Source organism: Bombina bombina, chromosome 8 (assembly GCF_027579735.1).
Source record: "Bombina bombina isolate aBomBom1 chromosome 8, aBomBom1.pri, whole genome shotgun sequence".
Lineage (NCBI taxonomy): Eukaryota > Metazoa > Chordata > Amphibia > Anura > Bombinatoridae > Bombina > Bombina bombina.
The window spans coordinates 100,982,639-101,007,387 of NC_069506.1; the positions used below are offsets into that span (position 1 = coordinate 100,982,639).

At 40.2% G+C, this 24,749-nt stretch overlaps 1 protein-coding gene across 1 annotated transcript in view; it reads right to left on the reverse strand.

Moving 5' to 3' along the window:
- The window catches only part of VSIG2 (V-set and immunoglobulin domain containing 2), a 92,258-nt gene extending 68,896 nt beyond the window's left edge, over positions 1–23,362 (reverse strand). Inside the window, exons 1-3 of the mRNA XM_053690967.1 lie at positions 23,221–23,362; positions 14,414–14,595; positions 3,851–4,058 (exon numbers count right to left, since the gene is read on the reverse strand). Of these exons, the coding sequence (XP_053546942.1) occupies positions 3,851–4,058; positions 14,414–14,595; positions 23,221–23,362 (532 nt within the window). The remainder of the gene's footprint in view (positions 1–3,850; positions 4,059–14,413; positions 14,596–23,220) is intronic.
- Positions 23,363–24,749: the final 1,387 nt, after the last annotated feature.

Genomic DNA, 24,749 nt, shown 5'->3' on the forward strand with positions numbered 1-24,749 from the left:
TCCATTGTTAGCTGAATATGTTTATTGCTTGGTTCTGGAGGCTGTGTGCTCTGATCAAGTGATTGATCTGTAGTTGCTGTGTGGGGCTTAAGGTACTGGCTCATAAGTAGCGAGGAAGCCGGCTTATCTGCTTTGGGGGCACGTTTGCAGGGCATGCCCCTAGGAATGGCACCTCAAGAAGTGCCTTTTGTTGTAAACAGATTGTGTCCCTGTGCCTTCAGTAAAGCGTTTTACTGTTGGTGCTAATAAGATGATTTCCCTGTGTCCCCCAAGCTGTGATCTGTAAATAGTTACCCTGGGTCTAGAAAGAGGTACAGCGGGTATACCGCTATGGGGTTGCTTCTTTTAATAGGGACCGGTATGCTCTTTATCGCAACACGTGGCCAGCTAATGGAGGCTTAAAGTGTACTGCTCGTGTTGCGTAGTCTCACTCAAACTACTTCTACCTTCTTGTCGTCCTACTCTCACCTAATGCACCACAAGATCTGCCGATGGTGGTAGTAAAGGCACTCCCAGGGCGTCGCAGTACAGAGACACTGCATGTAAGGGCTGCAGCGCCTAAGCGGCCTCTGAAAATCTGGAGAACTCCTTATCGTGCCCACTTGCCTGCCAGAGTGACTGCCGGATTGTGTTATACCCCAGACAGTTATATGAAGTTCCGTCTTGCTGTGTCAAAGCGGGAGTTACAGGCGAGGTCCCCTTCAGTGATGCGCAATAGCAATGGCGCGGTTTAGCGAGTCCCCTGAGTAGCTTATTTAGATGGGGGTATGGTGACATCAATGCTCCCGACTGCTGCCTAGGCTGTTTGTGTTGTTGCCCCCTCCGATCCCAAGCGAATGTCGTTTAAATTTGGGTCATATTATCCTTAGGCAATACTCCGGTCTACAGAGCCGTTTTAGTATGCGGCCATTAACCTGGGCTGCTAGGCTCCGCCCCCCATCACTAGTTTTGTTTTATTCAATATAAATCCATATCTACAGGAGTACATATAACATATATATTTTTTTCCATTTGTAACTAGAAACTGGGGAATAGCAATTCTATTTTGCGCCACCTTAATTTTGTATTTAGTATTTTTAACGTTTTTTGGGAGAATGTTTTAAAGGGAGCTCATTTCCCACGTTAACCAGATATAACCCATCTCTTTTGTTGCTAGACTATACACACACATATTCCTACTCTCTACCGTGCTTTCGTCTAAATTGATTCCTTTCTTTGGTTTGCACAATAGCACTGATTAAGTAGTGTGCTACACTAGTCTGCCTGTAACTGCCTACACTCACCACACCACACACACACACACACACACCATACCACACCACACATACACACATCATACCGCAATATACACACACCATACAACACCACAAACACACTACATAGCACACTACACAATATAAAGAGGGGAAACAAATGCACGGTAAAAATCATACTGTGCTCTATTCTAGTGGCCGTCCCCTAAACTCGCAATAGAATGTGAGCTCAATTCTATTGGCTGATTGGATCAACCAATAGGATTTTTCCTACCTTAATTCCGGTTGGCTGATAGAATCCTATCAGCCAATCGGAATTCAAGGGACGACATCTTCGATGACGTCATTTAAAGGAACCTTCATTCGTCAGGAGTCGTCGGAAGAAGAGGATGCTCCGCGTCGGATGTCTTGAAGATGGACCCGCTCCGGATGGATGAAGATAGAAGATGCCGCCTGGATGAAGACTTCTGCCCGTCTGGAGGTCCTCTTCTGCCCAGATCGGATGAAGACTTCTGCCCCTCTGGAGGACCACTTGTGCCCAGCTGGGTGAAGACGTCTCAAGGTAGGGTGATCTTCAAGGGGTTAGTGTTAGGTTTTATAAAGGGGGGATTGGGTGTGTTTTAGAGTAGGGTTGGGTGTGTGGGTGGTGGGTTTTAATGTTGGGGGGGGTATTGCACTTTTTTTAAAGGTAAAAGAGCTGATTACTTTGGGGCAATACCCCGCAAAAAGCCCTTTTAAGGGCTATTTGTTATTTAGTATAGGGTAGGGATTTTTATTATTTTGGTTGGCTTTTTTTTTATTATGGGGATTAGATTAGGTGTAATAAGTTTAAAATTCTTGTAATTATTTTATTATTTTCTGTAATTTAGTGGGGGGGGGTTTCCGTACATTAGTTTATTTATTTTAATTGTAGTTAGTTTAGGTAATTAATTTAATTATAGTGTAGTGTTAGGTGTAATTGTAACTTAGGTTAGGATTTATTTTACAGGTATATTTGTCTTTATTTTAACTAGGAAGTTATTAAATAGTTAATAACTATTTAATAACTATTGTACCTAGTTAAAATAAATACAAAGTTGCCTGTAAAATAAAAATAAATCCTAAGCTAGATAAAAATGTAACTATTAGTTATATTGTAGCTAGCTTAGGGTTTATTTTATAGGTAAGTATTTAGTTTTAAATACGAATTATTTATTTAATTGTAGTAATTTTATTTAGATGTATTTAAATTATATTTAATAGGGGGGGTTAGGGTTAGATTTAGATTTAGGGGTTAATAACTTTAATATAGTGGCGGTGACGTTGGCGGCGGCAGATTAGGGGTTAATAAATGTAGTTAGGTGGCGGTGACATTGGGGGCGGCAGAGTAGGGTTTAATAAATAAAAAGTAGGTGTCGGCGATGTTGGGGGCGCAGATTAGGGGTTAATAATATATAAGTATAATGTAGGTGGCGGCGGTGTATGGAGCGGCAGATTAGGGGTTAATAATATAATGCAGGTGTCGGCGATGTCAGGGGCGGCAGATTAGGGGTTAATAAGTGTAATATTAGGGGTGTTCAGACTCGAGGTTCATGTTAGGGTGTTAGGTGTAGACATAAAATGTATTTCCCCATAGGAATCAATGAGGCTGCGTTAGAAGCTGAACGCTGCTTTTTTGCAGGTGTTTGGGTTTTTTTCCACCGGCTCTCCCCCATTGATTCCCATGGGGAAATCATGCACGAGCACGTTCAGCCAGCTCACCACTGACTTAAGCAGCGCTGGTATTGAGGTGAGATGTGGAGCTAAATTCTGCTCTATGCTCAACTTTTTGCGGCTAACGCCGGGTTTAAAAAAAACTGTAATACCAGCGTTGTCTGTAAGTGAGCGGTGAGCATAAACTGCTCGTTAGCACCCCACAGCCTCTAACGCAAAACTCGTAATCTAGGTGTATGTATTTGCAATTTTGTTGTGCAAGTTATGATTTTGCTGCAAGATTTTTCAGCGAGATACTACTTTCAGTAAAAACTTTTTTTGTGTCTAGGCCATTGGCTTTGTCTCCTGGTACACAGTTTGCAACATTGTAATGTTTATTTTTTTACATTTATATATACAATATATCTCATTATTTGTGGGAGAAAAAACAAACAAACAAATGATTATAGAGACTATCTACTTGAAAAATATTATTGTTTTTTTTTAAAAAAAATCCCCTTAGTACCCATTCCCCAGTTTTGCATAACTAACACTGTTATATTAATATACTTTTTACCTCTATGATTACCTGTATCTAAGCCCCTACAGTGTTTATGCATTTTTAACTAATCAGTGCTGGTTTTTGCATAACCATTTTTATTCTCCACTGGAGTGAGAGCAATATTATCTATATGGCACATATGAACTAGCACTGTCCAGCTATTGTGCAAGATTTAACTTTAACTAAGAGGTTATAAAGTATATTCATATAACAATGTTGGTTATGGGGAATGGGCAGTAAAGGCGTTTTCTGTCTTTTTAAACATAAAAAAGCAAGTAGACTGTCTCTTTAAATATATGACAGATGATATTACCTGTCATGCACATACAATTATAGATAACTATATGTAACTACTAAAACTTACCTAAAACTGTAAGTTTTATCATTCCTGATCCAGTGCCAGAGAAGTCTGGGGGGTTGCTCACTTCACACACATAAGACCCACTGTCAGATGATCTGATATTACTTAACTGAATTGATGCAATTCCTGTTGTTGGGGGATTTTGAGAAATGCTCAGTCTGTCATATTGAGATCCAGGCTTGTAAGAATTCCCATTTGTGTAATAATAAATCTGTAAAAGAAATCAACCGTTTAGTTAACTGAAATGCTTGTATTAAACTATATGTTGAAATAAACAACAAGAATATTACAGCATAGTAATTCAGCATGCAGGATTTATACTTGTAATGAAGCTAAATCTATGTTAAATAGTTTACATAGTTAAATAGGTTGTTAAAAGTTTTAATAACTGATTGCATACTACAAAGTCAACAATTAAGTTTGCCAAAACTGCCTAATTATTTAAAGATAATGCAGCTCATCATTTTTAAGAATACATTTTTCCTCTTTTGTGTGCCCCTAAGCAGTTAAGATTTAAAGGGACATGAAACCCCAAATTTATCTTTCATAATTTAGAAAGAGCATGCAATTTTAAACAACTTTCCAATGTAATTCTATTTTTCTAATTTGATTCATTATTTTGATATCCTTCGTTGAAAAGCATATATAAATAGGCTCAGTAGCTGCTGATTGGTGGCTGCACATAGATGCCTTGTGTGATTGGTTCACCCATGTGCATTGCTATTTGTCAACAAAGGATATCTAAAGAATGAAGCAAATTAGATAATATACGTAAATTGTAATGTTGTTTAAAATTGTATTCTCTATCTGAATCATGAAAGGAAAAAAAAATGGGTTTCCTTTCCTTTTAAAGGGACAGTTTACTAAAAAAATGTCTCCCTTTCAATTTGTTGCCAATGATCCACTTTACCTGCTGGATTGTATTAAATTGTTTAAAAGTATTTCCTTTACCCTTATATTGGCACTTGAAATAGTTAATTTAGCTAATGGTATCCCCACCTATTCTGAAAGTGTTTGGCCTTAGGGCCAATCTATAAATAAGATGTGTAAACACAGCCAGCAGAAGAAATTACACTCTCAGTGGGGTATAGAATAGATAAGGTAATAAAATGTTAATTTTCCTTTGTTTCTCCAAGTATTGGTATTTGGTTTACGAAGAGATATAAGATAAAGAAGCAGGTATATGTACACAATGTGATAAAGTAATGAGATCTGATTATATCTACAAGCTCAACCCATTTTATTAGGTTGTGGCTTTAAAACACAAAACCAGCTAATTCATATACACAATTAAGCCTTAAAAAGCAAATCTCATACATTTTATACTCTGCAACTGGTAAAAAAAAGTAATTGGCAACACATTAAGGGAAAAACAAGTTTACAGTATACTTTCTCTTTAAGTTAAGAATTTTATTGGAGTTTCTACCCCCTGCATGCAAAGCATTGAGGATGTGTGTCTGCCATAAAGTACTTCCCCAATGCATATGACATAATGGCATACTTATTGTTCCCAGTTATTGTCCTTCAGCAACAAGCAAACCTGAAAGTACAACAGACATTTGCTCCTTTCATCCAAGTGCTGCTCAGTCTCTCACCTCCTCTGACCTGTTTTAACCGTATTGCCCTCCGTACCTTACTTTCTTCTCTCTAACCGCATATACATTAATAATTTTGTGCTTCATCTTAGTGTCAACAATAATTTGGTTTCTTATAATTTAAGGTATCTCCTTGCTTGACAGAGAGAGCAGAAATGCAAAGACTCTTCATACTATTTATTATGGATTGTGAGAGATTTGACTCCATAATATTTACTTTGCATGTCAATAAATTATTATTGCTCATAATTTCTTAATTTTCCAATGCATTAGCACTTTCAGTCCTTGAATACATAGTCAACCCGGTGCTCCTTTGCCGCTCCAGGTTAAGATACTGGTGAGCCAATCAGAAACGGGTATACATGTGTATGCTTTAGTCACTAGTCATCTCCTCATCTGAAGCACAATAGGGGTGTTTTAGGAGTGCAACCTGACAGCATGTTAAACAATTCTGAATGGGTTTAAGACATTGTTTAAAAATTAAATTTCACAAACTCCCCTTTTTTTTTACTGATGACCTGGCTTGCACATGATGCTCCTACTTTCTCCATGGCCTATAAATAAAAACTTGTAGGATTGGCTCTGTCACTATCATGGGAATGGTTCTCTGTTTAAGAGCTGCCGTTATTAATATTAAACTCTACGTGAATTAAACCAAACACTTCAATGCCACCCCAAGCTGCTAATACACACACGTAAATAGATTACTTCTGTATGTGCAGCTAAGATTAGTGAAGACACCCACAGATTGACTGTCACTGATGCCAGGAGGTCACAGCTCGAAACCCAAGGACCTCCATAAATGCTGGTAATTGTGTACATTGCCAGTACCTTTAAAAAGTCAGGCAGAGGTACACTGTACCAGTGTCACTTGGGAGCTCCAGCACATTCCCTGCATCTTCTCTGCTACATGTCAGTGCCGCTATGTCTGCAAAGGAGATTGCAATCTTCTACTTACTGATCCGCATGCTCCTCCAGTTGGTCCCTGACCACGGTGCTGAGCAGATGGACCGGCATACTGCAGAGCGGTACAACAAGCACCCACCTGCTATCGCGTGGGCCAAAAACATGTTACTTGATCCACGTGCAGACTGACTGCAAGGATATTATTGGGTGCAAGCATGTGAGTGACATAGTAGGCAGGACCCAATAGGTGGTTTTAAAAAAAAAATAGTTGGGACTCGAGTAAAAGGCGGGCCCCCTTATGCAAGCACCAAGCCTGGCGGAGGGGCACACAGGGGCACAAGGAATAATCCAGGGGGGCAATTGCCCCCCTGTACCGACGCCTATGTCGGTCCTTAACAAACTGGCCCCTCTTACCATAGCTCGGAAATCATACACTTACTGGCCAGTTAGTTCAGAGTAGTGTGTTGGAGCTAGTTCTCTTCTAGCTCCAGCACACTACTCTGAACTAACTGGCCAGTTAGCGTGATCATTAGCACTCCCAAGACTGCCTTTTTGTGAGCAGCCGAATACTATCATTAGGCTATCGGAGGATAGCTAATTTTTTCAAACACAGATAACATTGAAAGGTGGAAATTGCATTCACAAGAAAAAAGAAGATTCTAACACAAAGACTGAAAGAAAAAACACCACATCCGGTAAGAGTTCAAGGACGCCGCCACTATCAGGACGAGCCCGGTCAAGCAGGGTAAAAATACAGAAACCAACGAACGGATCGATCATTTTGAAATACCCGCCATATCCGGTAAGAGTCTTGGGACGCTGTCAGCATTCAAATAAGTCCGGACAAGCAGGGTAAGAATAAACTAACCACCGTATTATATACATTATCTACGGATTACCGTTTTATTATTCAAGGGGAGAATTATTTTAAAGGACACAAGTAAGCCTCGCTTGTATCTTAATTTAAGCTATGGTGTAAGATTTCAAGTGGAGAGAAACTCAATTTTAAGAAAGTAAATCTCTGTAAACAGCTTAAAAGGACACTTTTTATTTAGCCTCTTTTTTGGACTTACAACATCATTACATAGTTTTTTATACAATATAGGAAAGTGTTACCTCTGGGATGCAAAGTATCGCATTCTGAAATCATCTAATAATAAACAACCTTCCAGCATGTGCAATATATACAAATATCTAATTTAAAAATATACTTGGAAGAGAATTGAACCCTTTTGTATACCACAAGAATTAAACCAACAACACTGTAGTTAGCAATCAATTTGTTTGCTGAAGACAGCATCAACTGCATATATATTTTTTGCTGCATATTTTTTTCTGCATTTTTCTTTTTTTTTTTTCTTTCAAAAGGCTTTATTGAAGTGAGAAGATACATAAAAACAAATTTGTAAGTCATACAATAAGTAGTCATATGTATTATTCGTAACATCAATGGCATTCAAAGAAAACAAAACATACAATGCAAAGATGTACCAAATATAAACACTTCAACAATAATCTTGTACAACTCACCCGGGGGACCACGTGGTGGGCTTTCAAAGGTGTGAGTAATTTTTCAAATTTTTATTCTCTTATCTCGTGATAGTTCAGAGGTATCGAGGGTAGTGGAAGAGAGAGGGTCAGAAGCAGGAAAGAGGAAGTTGGGAAAATAGGGGAAGAAAAAAAAAAAACTGCAGTCCAAATGTAAATGCTGTGTGCCTAGATCTATGCCTAGATTGGTGCCTAAAGTGTGCCCTGCCATAGTGCAACCAGTATCTCATATTGCACCATGTTATGATTTTTTAGATAGTGATACCTCTCTAGCAGCAATGTGTCCATCACTTGGGTGTTCCAATCCTTCAATTAGGTGGTATCTAGAAACTACGAGGGGGCGCTGTGAAGGTACAAGCCAAGCGAGGGTACCCATATTGTTTAGTTTTAAGATTTGTCTATCTAGATCGATCCAAGCTTTAGTTATAGAATTTTGTGCCCATTCTGCTATTCTTTGTAGGCTTATCGCCCGCCTATAGGAGAAGATATCTGGTAAGCCCAAACCTCTCCTATCTCTCGGTAAATACATAGCGCTTTTAGGTATCCTAGGTTTAATATTAGCCCAAACGAATTGTTCTATTAGGGTCTGCAACTGCAACTGGGAAATATTGCATTTTTATTTTTATATATTTTTTATATTCATTTTTATTTATTTTTATCTATTTTTGCAAATTTTTGCACTATTTTTTCAGAGCCATATTTGTCAAATGATACTTTTTTAATAAAAATATTGCATTTGAAAATTAATTGTTATACACCGGTGTATCATCACTATCTTATTGTATTTAGTTGTGTATCCTGAGTTAGATATCTGAAACTTCCAGTGCTTAACGTATTATTTGTTACATATTTTAATAAATACAAAAAATAATTATTATATGAAATGGTATGAATTCTTTTTATAAACATTATTTAATGTATTAAGGGTACACATTAGATTAGTTAGACCTCCAATACTTAGAGTATATTTGTTCACCATACTTATTTTTGAAAGCCACCTCTACAAACCTCCCCCACTGTCTAGCTTTTGTTGCTAATCTGTGAGAATTAGCAACTATTGAGGTTGGCAACACTGTTTTCTCATACAACAGTTTGATAAACAGTGAACACACCTAACCCCTTCTTTTACATCAATTTCTAGATTGAACTGTAGGTCAGGATCAGGATGGCGGAGCACAGGAGCAGAACAAAAGACCTTTTTCAGGTTGAGAGAAAGCATCCACAGCTACAGGAGGCCAATTATTGCAGTCTCTGTTTCATTTAGTAAGCTCAGTGAGTGGAACAATGATTTGGGATAAGTTCTTTATAAACTTGCGACAATAGTTGGAAAATCCAAAGAATCTCTGTGGTTCCTTTAATGATGTGGGAGAGGCTATTCCAGAAGTGCGGTTAGCTTTGTAGGATCCATGGCAAAACCCTCCTTTGAGATGACATAGCCGAGAAACTGGATATGAACTTTAACCAAACTCACATTTCTCCAGCTTGGGTACCAGAGAATTGTTTTTGAGGCAAAGAAGTACCTGTTTTACATGCTCATGATGCTCCTCAAGGGTGGAGGAAAATATGAGGATGTCATCCAAATAGAAGATGACAGTGTGATTAAGGAGGTCACAGAAGATATCATTGACGAATGCTTGGAAGACAGCAGGGCCATTGCACATTATGAGGTATTCGTAATGCCCTGATCTCGTGTTGAAGGCAGTCTTCCACTCATTTCCCGGGAAGATACGAATGAGATTGTATGCCCCACGTAGATCCAACTTTGTAAAGTAGCAAGCATTTTAGAGCGAATCATATAATTCAGTGATCAAAGGAATAGGATAACAATTCTTGATTGTAATGTTGTTTAGGACTCTGTAGTCGATAGAGGGTCTGAGACTACCATCCTTTTTACTGACAAAAAAGAAGCCAGCCCCGACAGGAGAGGAGTAAGGGCAAATAGAGCCATTAGCTAGGTTTTCTTGGATATATTCCTCCATGGCCTTGGTTTTGGCTTTGGAGAGCGGACTAAGTCCTTCCTTTAGGAAGTGGGGCTCCAGGAAAGAGTTCAATGTTGCAGTCATAAGGACGGTGAGGTGGCAGCACATCAGCTGCTTTCTTTTCAAAGATATCCATAAATTCTGCATATACTGAGGGAAGACTAGAAGGCTGACTATAGGGATGTGATGCAGCGGAGTAACTTTAGCCAGACAGGAGTGAAAACAGGATTTACTCCAGGAGGCCAACTGTCCCTCAGTCCAGTCAATTGAGGATTGTGTTTACATAGCCAAGGATGACCAGGGATAACTGTTTGTGCAGGAGAATGAATGACATTGAATTGCAACTGTTCGGTATGTAGTACTCCCACAGTCATGGTTAGGGGTGCTGATTCTTAATGGATTAAACCTGATCCAAGGGGAGTGCCATCCAGAGTGGTTATTTTAAGACATTGTTTTTTTCTGAAGAAGAGGCAACCCTACGTGAATCATGAAACAATGATCGAAGAATTTTTCAGCTGCCCCTGAATCAATAAAGGCTTGAGCGTGGACAGAATTCTGAAGAAAGGTAAGGGTAACAGGTACCAGGATCCAAGAAAAGTGAGGGGAATTAGTAGTGGCCAGGCTTAGAGGTACCCCACTTTTATCCTCTAAGCGTTGGCTTTTCCCAACAGTATATCACAATAGAAACAGTCTTAATCTCCTTCTTCTCTGTCTTTCAGATTCAGAGGGCTTAAGGGAAGAGAGATCCATGGGTTCTTCTTCAGAGGTAACTGGAGGTGCTGTAGGGGTAGAGGATAGTCTAGAGACTGGACGGGTAGAAGGACGAGAGGGAAGATTTCTGCAAGTTCTCTCTCTCTGTTTGTCTCTCCTGAAAGCGATAATCCAGACGGTAGTGCCATCATACTTGTCAGGCAACGGTATCCGGGGTATACTACCAGAAACAGGGGAGGAGGTTGCAGCACTAGTAGCAGGGACCGGCTGTGTGGCAACAGGAGCGGCGTTTTTCTCTGCATCCAGTGAGGAGAGCATAGCTGTTATAGCCTCTAGTTTAGAATTCACATTGCATGGGTTCCCAGGGTCTGTCCCTGAAGAGAGACTGCTCTTGCTACCTCATTTGGGTCCATAGCTCAAGTATAATGTAATGCACATGGGATATTTCCCTATCAGACCAAACTTGGCCAGTAGTCTTCTTATCCCGGTGTCAAGTAGAAGGATAAGGAAATATCCCAGAAAAAAGTGAGTTTAAGAAATGAGGTAAGCAGTACTCACAGTAGACAGGGTAGTCCTTCACGGCAATAAGGGTAAGGCAGAGAATGGTCAGAGACAGGCAGAGTTTGGCAACAGAAAGGCAATCCAGCAGTTCAGGTGTTAACCAGTAGAATAGTCAGAGACAGGCAGAGTTCGGCAACAGAAAGGCAATCCAGCAGTTTAGCAGTTCAGGGGTAAACCAGTAGAATGATCAGGAACAGGGAAAGCTCAGCAACAAAAGGCAATCCAGCACTTTAGCAGTTCAGAGGTAAACCAGTTGAATGGTCAGGAACAGGCAGAGATCAGCAACAAAAGGCAATCCAGCACTTTAGCAGTTCAGAGGTAAACCAGTTGAATGGTCAGGAACAGGCAGAGATCAGCAACAAAAGGCAATCAGCAGTTTAGCAGTTCAGGGGTAAATCAGTAGAATGGTGAGGGACAGGCAGAGGTCAGCAACAAAAGGCAATCAGCAGTTCAGGGGTTAAGCAATAGAGTAGTCTAGAAACAGGCAAAGTTCAGTAACGATAAAGTAAGAAGCAGTTCAGCAAATAAGCACCCAGGAGCACAATAGTAACACCTATACTTGGGCAAAGAGAAGAGGAATACTCGTACTTACATAGGCGCAGATCCGCGCCATAAGAGAGCCCACAGGTGATCCATGGCAACAGGAGTGGCGTGACACAGGAGCCGACACAGGAGCCGCGTGACAATATATTTAGCTCTTTAACCCCTGTTACTGAGGAAGAAGTTTCTGCACTTATACTGCGCTCTCACCTCACTACCTGTCCCCTCAATCCCATCCCCTCACAGCTACTCCCCTCCCTCTCTTCTACCCTTACCCCTATACTCACACACATTTTTAACCTCTCCATCAGCACTGGTATATTTCCCTCATCTCTAAAACATGCACTGGTCATGCTATCCTTAAAAAAACCTTTCCTCAATCCAACCTCCCCATCCAACTACTGCACTATTTCCCTACTCCCTCTTGCCTCAAAGCTTCTTGAAAGCTAGTTCATGCACACCTATCCAATTTCCTTACATTACATTCCCTCCTTGACCCACTGCAATCTGGATTTCGCCCCCATCACTTCACAGAAACAGCAATCGTTAAGGTTACCGATGACCTACTTACAGCAAAATCCAAAGGCCACTTCTCTCTGCTTATCATCCTTGATCTGTCTGCAGCCTTTGATACTGTTGACCACCCTCTTTTGCTCCAAACCCACCAATCATTTTGCATTTGTGACACAACCCTCTTGTAGTTCTCTTCCTACCTGTGTAACCGTACCTTTAATGTAGCCATCTCTGGGGCGTCCTCGGCCACGTTACCACTTTCTGTTAGGGTACCGCAAGGCTCTGGGTGAATGGGGAGCAGGTGTGTTAAATGTGGTGTTATCATCTCACACTCTCTCATACTGGTCACTGGAAATTCAACATGGCACCTCATGGCAAAGAACTCTCTGAGGATCTGAAAAAAGAATTGTTGCTTTACATAAAGATGGCCTAGGCTATAAGAAGATTGCCAAGACCCTGAAACTGAGCTGTAGCACGGTGGGCAAGACCATACAGCGGTTTCACAGGACAGGTTCCACTCAGAACAGGCCTCACCATGGTCGACCAAAGAGGTTGAGTGCATGTGCTCAGCCTCATATCCAGAGGTTGTCTTTGGGTAATAGACGTATGAGTGCTGCCAGCATTGCTGCAGAGGTTGAAGGGGTGGGGGTCACTCTGTCAGTGCTTAGACCATATGCCACACACTGCATTAAATTGGTCTGCATGGCTGTCATCCCAGAAGGAAACCTCTTCTAAAGATGATGCACAAGAAAGCCCGCAAACAGTTTGCTGAAGACAAGCAGACTAAGGACATGGATTACTGGAACCATATCCTGTGATCCGATGAGAACAAGATAAACTTATATGGTTCAGTTGGTGTGAAGCGTGTGTGGCGGCAACCAGGTGAGGAGTACAAAGACAAGTGTGTCTTGCCTACAGTCAAGCATGGTGGTGGGAGTGTTATGGTCTGAACCTGCATGAGTGCTGCCGGCACTGGGGAACTACAGTTCATTGAGGGAACCATGAATGCCATCATGTACTGTGACATTCTGAAGCAGAGCATGATCCTCTCTCTTCGGAGACTGGGCCACAGGACAGTATTCCAACATGATAACGACCCCAAACACACCTCTAACACGACCACTGCCTTGCTAAAGAAGCTGAGGGTAAAGGCGATGGACTGACCAAGCATGTCTCCAGACCTAAACCCTATTGAGCATCTGTGGAAGGTGGGGGAGTGCAAGGTCTCTAACATCCACCAGCTCTGTGATGTCATCATGGAGGAGTGGAAGAGGACTCCAGTGGCAACCTGTGAAGCTCTGGCGAACTCCATGCCCAAGAGGGTTAAGGCAGTGCTTGGACATTTCCACTTAGGGGTGTACTCACTTTTGTTGCCAATGGTTTAGATATTAATAGCTGTGTGTTGAGTTATTTTGAGGGGACAGCAAATGTACACTGTTATACAGGCTGTACGCTCACTACTTTACATTGTAGCAAAGTTTAATTTCTTCAGTGTTGTCACATGAAAAGATATAATAAAATATTTACAAAAATGTGAGGGGTGGACTCACTTTTGTGAGATACTGTACATATGGTATACATCTCTATGAAAGAATGGACTTCCCAAGTGAAGTTTATAGCTTTCTTGCTGGGTTTATCAATCTAAACGTATTCCACAACAATACTGGACAATCTGCTTGTGACTGGGCACACGGTAGGCAAGATCACAAAAGCGCTACCTTAATCCCCAATCTTGAACCCACATCATACATCAAATGGGTTAGTATCAAATAATACTCACTCTTCCTTGTAAGGGGACAGTTGGACATTGGTATTTTAATCAATAAAATAACAATGTACAATAGGTTTTGCAAGATTGTTAGACTTTGCAAATTTACTTTCCTGAATCCCTGATCTCTGGTTATGACAAAAATATGAGAGAAATATTAACTTGTATTGTTATGCTTGTGAAGCTGAGGACAGAAAACCCCAAAATTTTCTTTCATAATTTGGATAGAACATACAAATTTAAACAACTTTCCAATGTACTTCTTTAATCAAATTAGCTTCATTCTTTTGTTATCTGTTACTGAAGATAAAAAGCACATTTGAAAATGGAATTGAATTATAAAGTGTCTTAAAATTACATGCTCTATCTGAATCATGCAAGTTTAATTTTGATTTTCCTATCCCTTTAATATATGATATTTCATTAAAACGCAATGTAATTTTACCTGACTTCCACTTGATGTTTGCGTTGAACCTGTTGCAAACCTCCATTCTAGAACAAAATGTGAACCTACAGATGTTTTATATAAGCATGGTAAGGTCACAGTGGAACCTGTTTTCCCCACAACGGCTGCTTCAGGAATTGTCACCTCCACTGATTGTACAGCATCTAGAAATAATAAAACATCTGTTTGAAGTTACATTATTAATAACAATATTAAATAATTATATTTCTGTTTTCATTTTAAAGGAACTATGAAGGATTGCAAAATAATTTAAAGCCACATTAAACTGATGGGTACCAAGGCCGGATTGGCTTACCAGTAGATTTCCCGGTGGGCTGCAGCAGCTGAGGTTGGAAAGCAACAATTTAAAGGGGTGGTTAATGGATGCAGCTGGGTTGTAGAGTGCCTGTATAACAACACTCTGGCATTTTAATACAAACTAATATAATTCTGAAAAAAAATATTGGGAGAAGAAGTATCCCAGTAATTCCCTTTTTAGTAAATGGGCCTTGCGCATTTTACTTACTCAACGGAAAATAGGGCTGTTCTCCAAATTTTCCAGGGTTGCTTTTTTTTTTCTTCTTGAGGTTGAAAACTCTTTATTTATTTTTCCTGAACTCTATAACTAGAATGATTTTTTTGGCATTTCCTCAGCTAACAATATTTTGCTTTTGCTTTCTTTCATTTAAAAAAAAAAAAAAAAACTTTATTGAAAGTTAGCTTCAATACAGAATAGTAAATAACATGAGGCAACAGAAATTAGGCATTGAATGTAATAATAACAAGAATGTTGCATCCGTCAGGATAATAATGCTGCAACGAGTATCTCCCTTAATTGTCTATAAATGTCCATGCGGTATTCATTTACTCCACCTTTGTTAATGTCTAATGAGAGGAGATGCTAAAGTCCAGCAACTTAAAGGTACCAGAGCAAGAGAGAGAAAAAAAAAAATAACAAGGGTGTGACTAACATTTTGTTGCATCTTCAATAATAGCTAACTGCATAACTAAAAAAGTTGTTCATTTTATACATTTCAAATATAAATGTGCTTAACAATAACAATAAGCAACTAAACAATTCTTTTCAGGTGGGGGGAGGGGGAGGAAGGGAAGGGGAAAGTCTGGTTGGGTGGTGCACAGTGTTTTATAAGGCACTACTCTCATGTGTCCCTTGTGGCTGGTGGGATGTGGATCAAGGATTCCAGTAAAATAAAATCTCCTGAAAGAAAGCTAAGCATCCATTTTTATAGAATGAATATTCCTCCACAGAGAGGATTTCTGAGGTATTAAGGATCCATTCCTGTAGTGTGGGAATGTGTGCTGTTTTCCATTTACGTGTAATTAGTGTCTTTGCGCTATTAAGGCTGAATTGTAACAATTTCCATTTAATTTTACACATTTTATCCTGCTCAAAATTGAGGAGAGCAGTAATTGGAGTTAAGGTGAATGTGGTTCTCATTAAACCCTTGAAGAAAGCCTTCACTTCTCTCCAGAAAGGGGATAGTAAGTGGCATTGCCACCAAATATGTGTCTTTGTGCCAGGAGACCCACAGCCCATCCAGCAAGTAGCATTGGCCCTGGGACAGATTTGTTTAATTCTCTCAGGTGTAAGGTATCAACGAAACATGACTTTATGGTTTTATTCTAACACCCTGGGGGAGGATGAGGATTTATAAGGATTATAAAAAATATTTTGCCACTGTTCTTCAGAAATAATCATCCCTAAATCTGTATGCCAGTGTGATTTATACGAGGGGGATGGCAGGGTTGAGGCGGCATCTAGTAATTGTTTTGCTGTCGATAATGAACCTCGGGGTGACCGACTAAACAAGCACAAATTTTCGAATTGAGTTAATTCTCTAAGCAAGTCATGCCTGTGAGTTGACGTTCCCACCAGGTGTGTAAGATGTGCATATTTGAGCCAAGGACTGAAAACCACCCGGCTATATCTGCCATCTGCAATCGTGTCTTTAATGTTTGCTTGGAGACCAGCCTAGCAAACGGTATTGTGCAATCTATTCCTTTGGGATACGTTTTTTCTGCAATTATACCTCCCGTGAATTCCGCATTATAAGAAATTGGGGTCATGGGGGATATAGGGGAAGAAATTGCCCTAATTTTATCTCGTATTGTGTCCCATGTTTTAAAAAAATGGGCATATAGTGAAGATGTACTAGCAATAAGGGGTCTGGTGAGGTGTTTAATCCAGCTAAGGGGACCTATTTCAGTTGAATTTAGGATGAAGGAGTCAATAGATGCCAATGATTTAGCGTTTGTCCGTTCATGCCATTCTATCTCTCTTTGTAGCACCACAGCCCTATAATATTGGAGTATGGATGGTATCCCTAAGCCCCCTGTGCCCAGCGGCTTTAATAGGACCTTTTTATTGATACGAGGTTTGATGCTGCCCCAAATAAATTAATTTATCAGTGATTGTAGTTGGTTGATGTAAGTAGTTGGTAGATGCATTAGTAATGCTTGCAGAACATAGAGTATCTGTGGGAGGGTGGTCATTTTTACCGCTTGTATGCGGCCCCACCAGGACAGCGGCCTACCTTGTTAATGTATAATAGGAATATAGTTATATTTAGAATATTTACTGCTGGCTGGCGTAAGATAAGTTCCCAAGTATTTGATTTTATCGTTATTCATCTTATACGGACAAATGCGTCTTAGATATTGATATTGAGGACATCTGATTTTTGTGCATTTATGAGAAAGTTAGAGTGGGCGCTGAATCTCTTAAACTCCTCTATAGATATGGAAGTGATGTATTTGGTGTAGTGAGGAGGATTAAGACACTGTCAGCATACAATGTTATTTTATATGAGTTGGGGCCTAGTTGGATTCCTGTTATATCAGAGTTGTTTCTGACATGCTATGGCAATACCTCCATTGAAATTACAAAGAGTAAGTGCTAAGGGTGGATTCGGTAGATTGTATAGTTTGTTTTAAAAAAGTTTAAATTGGTTTGTAATTTGGTGACTACTTATTAAGTTTTGCCCTGAGGGGTCCGTCAACCTATGTATCTAGGAGTAAAGCTTCTGTTCTTTGAGGGTTCTTCCTAGTGTGGGTCCTATTTTATTTGAATTCGCTATGTACATTTTCCCAAGGTATAGCGCCCTTTTGTGTGCTTCTTTATATAATAATTTATTTAAATAATTTCTTGCCTGTCTCAATTTACTAGCGAGGGCTCCGTCCCGTAGGCCGCTTAATGTTGTAATTCTATATTGCGAATATTCTGTAAAATGGACATATATGTTTCCCAGTATTGTTTAGTCAGACAAGCTTTATGCTTTATTAATTCACCCTGTATAACCGATTTGTGTGCCCAGTGGCGTCACTAGGGTTGGTGTCACCCGGTGCGGTAAGTTATGGTGTCACCCCCCCCCCCCCCCCAGAAAGCAGACACACACAAAAACACAGGCAAACACACATACAAACACTCAGACACACTTAAAACATACTCAGATACACTCGGAAACACACTCAGACACACACACACACAAAAACTCAGACACACACACTTACAAAATATGTAAACTGCACTGCATTAATTATAAAGCACATGCCTAGAGCTGCTCCCTGGCTCAGCAGAGCATCAAATGAAAGATAAACAGAGCACTCGAAAAATAAATCACTAAAGAAAAGTTTTAGGTGCAAACTATGAAAATTCTGCTCTCTGACTCTGTTCCAAGCCTGTCAGTGCACAGCCCCGGGCCGCGTGCCTACCGCTTCTTATGGCCAATCCCCTCTGCACTCTACCCACCCCCAGACCCCCGCCCGCCCTCCTACCTGTTCAGTGTGCACTTAGTGTACCGTAACCGTAATGGTCTTTTGGGCATCATACGTGGCTCCTTCACTTTAAAGACAGTGTCAAACAGTCATGTGGTCAGGTGCCAGGCATCCCCTCATGATTTGCCAGTTCCCGTTTAGAGAGACAGCACAGCAGTGAGTGACTCCACTGCTCCACATGTCACTGAGCAGTGAGCACAGATAGGCAGGCAGGTTTAGGCTAGCAGCGCAACTTTGCAAGCCCCACGGCATGCCCACAACATTCATAGCGAAATTGGGCAGGGGAGAAGCAAAGTACAAACAAGCAAAAGCAGCCGGGAAAACTATTTGTTGAAATTGCAGCACTGGCTCAAGGGGCAAAAAAATTGTGTCTACATCTTCCCCAGTCCCACCAATGTTCACAAATGCCAGCCCCTCTAATAAAAAAAAATCTATGCATCTCAACATTGTATTTCTTTGAAATGGAGGGTGTCACCCGGGTGCGGCCCGCCCCCCCCTAGTGACGCCACTGTGTGTGCCTCCCATAAAGTATGCAGGGAAATGTCTGGTGTGTTGTTTAATTCAAAATACTCCTTTATTATTTCTACGAGCCGAGAAGAGAATATGGGGTTTTTTAATAAGGATTTATCCAGTCTCCACATAAAAGGGGACAGGGGTGCATCAGTCCAGTTCAAAGTGAGTTACCATGGCATGATCGGACCAGCTAATTGGCTCTAAATCTGAATCTCTAAGGCCTAGATTTGGAGTTTGGCGGTAGATGGGCTGTTAACGCTCCGCGGGCTTTTTTCTGGCCGCACCATAAAATTAACTCTGGTATCGAGAGTTCAAAAAAATGCTGCGTTAGGCTCCAAAAAAGGAGCGTAGAGCATTTTTACTGCAAATGCAACTCTCGATACCAGACTTGCTTACGGACGCGGCCAGCCTCAAAAAAGTGCTTGTGCACGATTCTCCCATAGGAAACAATGGGGCTGTTTGAGCTGAAAAAAAACCTAACACCTGCAAAAAAGCAGCGTTCAGCTCCTAACTCAGCCCCATTGTTTCCTATGGGGAAACACTTCCTACGTCTGCACCTAACAATCTAACATGTACCTCGAGTCTAAACACCCCTAACCTTACACTTATTAACCCCTAATCTGCCGCCCCCGCTATCGCTGACCCCTGCATTATATTATTAACCCCTAATCTTCCGCTCCGTAAACCGCCGCAACTTACATTATCCCTATGTACCCCTAATCTGCTGCCCCTAACACCGCCGACCCCTATATTATATTTATTAACCCCTAACCTGCCCCCCACAACGTCGCCACCAGCTACTTACAATAATTAACCCCTAATCTGCCAAGCGGACCTGAGCGCTACTATAATAAAGTTATTAACCCCTAATCCGCCTCACTAACCCTATCATAAATAGTATTAACCCCTAATCTGCCCTCCCTAACATCGCCGACACCTAACTTCAATTATTAACCCCTAATCTGACGACCGGAGCTCATCGCTATTCTAATAAATGTATTAACCCCTAAAGCTAAGTCTAACCCTAACACTAACACCCCCCTAAGTTAAATATAATTTACATCTAACGAAATTAATTAACTCTTATTAAATAAATTATTCCTATTTAAAGCTAAATACTTACCTGTAAAATACATCCTAATATAGCTACAATATAAATTATAATTACATTGTAGCTATTTTAGGATTAATATTTATTTTACAGGCAACTTGGTAATTATTTTAACCAGGTACAATAGCTATTAAATAGTTAAGAACTATTTAATAGTTACCTAGTTAAAATAATAACAAAATTACCTGTAAAATAAGTCCTAACCTAAGTTATAATTAAACCTAACACTACCCTATCAATAAATTAATTAAATAAAATACCTACAATTACCTACAATTAACCTAACACTACACTATCAATAAATAAATTAAATACAATTGCTACAAATAACTACAATTACATAAACTAACTAAAGTACAAAAAATAAAAAGGAACTAAGTTACAAAAAATAAAAAAATATTTACAAACATAAGAAAAATATTACAACAATTTTAAACTAATTACACCTACTCTAAGCCCCCTAATAAAATAACAAAGACCCCCAAAATAAAAAATTCCCTACCCTATTCTAAATTAATAAATGTAAAAGCTCTTTTACCTTACCAGCCCTGAACAGGGCCCTTTGCGGGGCATGCCCCAAGAAAATCAGCTCTTTTGCCTGTAAAAAAAAACATACAATACCCCCCCCAACATTACAACCCACCACCCACATACCCCTAATCTAACCCAAACCCCCCTTAAATAAACCTAACACTAAACCCCGAAGATCTTCCTACCTTGTCTTCACCATCCAGGTATCACCGATCCGTCCTGGCATCCGGTCCAGAAGAGGGTCCAAAGTCTTCCTCCTATCCGGCAAGAAGAGGACATCCGGACCGGCAAACATCTTCTCCAAGCGGCATCTTCGATCTTCTTCCATCCGGTGCGGAGCGGGTCCATCTTGAAGCAGCCGACGCGGATCCATCCTCTTCTTCCGGCGTCTCCCGACGAATGACGGTTCCTTTAAGGGACGTCATCCAAGATGGCGTCCCTCGAATTCCGATTGGCTGATAGGATTCTATCAGCCAATCGGAATTAAGGTAGGAATATTCTGATTGGCTGATGGAATCAGCCAATCAGAATCAAGTTCAATCCTATTGGCTGATCCAATCAGCCAATCAGATTGAGCTCGCATTCTATTGGCTGATCGGAACAGCCAATAGAATGCGAGCTGAATCTGATTGGCTGATTGGATCAGCCAATAGGATTGAACTTGATTCTGATTGGCTGATTCCATCAGCCAATCAGAATATTCCTACCTTAATTCCGATTGGCTGATAGAATCCTATCAGCCAATCGGAATTCGAGGGACGCCATCTTGGATGACGTCCCTTAAAGGAACCGTCATTCGTCGGGAGACGCCGGAAGAAGAGGATGGATCCGCGTCGGCTGCTTCAAGATGGACCCACTCCGCACCGGATGGAAGAAGATCGAAGATGCCGCTTGAAGAAGATGTTTGCCAGTCCGGATGTCCTCTTCTTGCCGGATAGGAGGAAGACTTTGGACCCTCTTCTGGACCTCTTCAGCACCGGATGCCAGGACGGATCGGTGATACCTGGATGGTGAAGACAAGGTAGGAAGATCTTCAGGGGCTTAGTGTTAGGTTTATTTAAGGGGGGTTTGGGTTAGATTAGGGGTATGTGGGTGGTGGGTTGTAATGTTGGGGGGGGTATTGTATGTTTTTTTTTACAGGCAAAAGAGCTGATTTTCTTGGGGCATGCCCCGCAAAGGGCCCTGTTCAGGGCTGGTAAGGTAAAAGAGCTTTTACATTTATTAATTTAGAATAGGGTAGGGAATTTTTTATTTTGGGGGTCTTTGTTATTTTATTAGGGGGCTTAGAGTAGGTGTAATTAGTTTAAAATTGTTGTAATAGTTTTCTTATGTTTGTAAATATTTTTTTATTTTTTGTAACTTAGTTCTTTTTTATTTTTTGTACTTTAGTTAGTTTATGTAATTGTAGTTATTTGTAGCAATTGTATTTAATTAATTTATTGATAGGGTAGTGTTAGGTTTAATTATAACTTAGGTTAGGACTTATTTTACAGGTAATTTTGTAATTATTTTAACTAGGTAACTATTAAATAGTTCTTAACTATTTAATAGCTATTGTACCTGGTTAAAATAATTACCAAGTTGCCTGTAAAATAAATATTAATCCTAAAATAGCTACAATATAATTATAATTTATATCGTAGCTATATTAGGATGTATTTTACAGGTAAGTATTTAGCTTTAAATAGGAATAATTTATTTAATAAGAGTTAATTAATTTCGTTAGATTTAAATTATATTTAAGTTAGGGGGGTGTTAGTGTTAGGGTTAGACTTAGCTTTAGGGGTTAATCCATTTATTATAGTAGCGGTGAGCTCCGGTCGTCAGATTAGGGGTTAATAATTGAAGTTAGGTGTCGGCGATGTTAGGGAGGGCAGATTAGGGGTTAATACTATTTATGATAGGGTTAGTGAGGCGGATTAGGGGTTAATAACTTTATTATAGTAGCGCTCAGGTCCGCTCGGCAGATTAGGGGTTAATAAGTGTAGGCAGGTGTCGGCGACGTTGAGGGGGGCAGATTAGGAGTTAATAAATATAATATAGGGGTCGGCGGTGTTAGGGGCAGCAGATTAGGGGTACATAAGGATAACGTAGGTGGCGGCGCTTTGCGGTCGGCAGATTAGGGGTTAATTATTGTAAGTAGCTGGCGGCGACGTTGTGGGGGGCAGGTTAGGGGTTAATAAATGTAATACAGGGGTCGGCGGGGTTAGGGGCAGCAGATTAGGGGTACATAAGTATAACGTAGGTGGCGGTCGGCAGATTAGGGGTTAAATATTTTTAATAGAGTGGCGGCGATGTGGGGGGACCTCGGTTTAGGGGTACATAGGTAGTTTATGGGCGTTAGTGTACTTTAGGGTACAGTAGTTAAGAGCTTTATGAACCGGCGTTAGCCCAGAAAGCTCTTAACTCCTGCTTTTTTACGGCGGCTGGAGTTTTGTCGTTAGAGCTCTAACCCTCACTTCAGAAACGACTCTAAATACCGGCGTTAGAAAGATCCCATTGAAAAGATAGGATACGCAATTGACGTAAGGGGATCTGCGGTATGGAAAAGTCGCGGCTGAAAAGTGAGCGTTAGACCCTTTAATCACTGACTCCAAATACCGGCGGTAGCCTAAAACCAGCGTTAGGAGCCTCTAACGCTGGTTTTCACGGCTACCGCCAAACTCTAAATCTAGCCGTAATTGAGCTATATGTAAGTTGGTCAGTAAATATATAATGTATGCAGGAATAGTTTTGATGTGGATTTGAAAAGAATGTATAATTCCGCTGCCCCGTGTGTTGTGCTCACCATGCATGGCTCAGAGTAAGTTTGTGTATATGGGTTCTGATGTCTAGTAAAGTTTAGAGGGCACGCTACCTTGTCCTAATGAACAATCTAAGTCTGGTTCAAGTGCAACATTCAGGTCTCCTGCCACAATTAAGGAACCTTTCTGAATTTTAATTAATTTACGTGTAACTGTCTGGAAAAACTTGGCTTGTTTGGTATTCTGAACATACATGTTGGCTAATGTTATTGGTCAGTTATGGAGGAGACCAGTTAGGATGAGCCACCTGCCATTGGGGTCTGCCTCGATTTCAGATAATTGGAAGGGTAACGTCCTATTAAATAGGATTCCCACTGCGCCACATTTTTTGGTGTGTGACGCAAAGTATCCAGTAGGGAAGTCTCTATTTGAAAATTTGGGGGGGGGGGGGCTATCTTTTAGGAAGTGAATCTCCTGCACAAAGACAATCTCTGCTTTAGATTTTTTGAACCAAGAGAGGGCCACTGATCTTTTTGTAGGTGAATTTAAACCTTTAGCGTTTTGGGTTATAATTTTTTTTTATTTTTTTATTGGTTCAATTCATGGCATACATTCTTAGGAAGTCAATTACTGGTAGATGGTACAGAAATAAACATTTACAAAGAATATAACCAGTATAAGACAAACAAAACAAGAATATACATGACATGCTCATCTAACATTTTAGATAGACAATGTATACAATATTTGCCTGAAAACGGTATACCTCCTATCTGACTCACGAGGCCACTCTTGGACCTCTCAAAAATGTAGAAATGGAACAATATAGTCGGGAACCTGAAATAATAAGAGACCACTCATGGGTCTCAACTGTTGAACCATGTTTTTCTTTTATTTAGATGAAATTATAAGTAGGGCTCTACCTGCGATATGATTAGGGTGAACCATTATGATTTTTAGTTTGAGATGAAGTTGTGCGTACAATCAATAAACATATCTATATAAGTTGTAGGGGCTTACGAGTAAGAAAAAGTTATAGGCAATATGCATAAGATTTAATGGGGTGTAGGCCACTAGTTTAAGATAAAAGGGAGACTCAACAATTATCAACCCCGGAGGAGATCACTAGTTATACTTCTATGTTTGTATTGTAGTACCATATCAGCCATATATAGGACAATAATATTTCTCCAACAAAATTTAAAAAAAAAAAAAAAAAAAAAAGGAAATGGATAGCCTTTATGAATATGCTGAGGTGTAAACAATAACTAAGGCTCTAGTATCAAGCTCGATAAATCTAAAATAGGAAACCACACACTGCCCCGGCCGATGGCAGCAAAGCGCCCACTTTAAAATACTGACTAGAGGAATAGAAATAAAAATAAATAAATAAATAAATAAAGCTCAAAGGCTATCCTGCATATTTGGGGTATAAATGCGGGAATGGCTGTATACGTCTGTTGCGAGTTTTGAAGAACAATATAAATTGGGCACTGTTAAATGTATAGGCATACCACAATTGACGTTAATAAACCCTTAAACATGTAAGAGCAGGGCAAGAGACCCGCAAACACATGTCCAATAAAATTTTCTCATGGATTAGATATTAGGGAATGAGGTGTGGATTATTTAATCTATTATT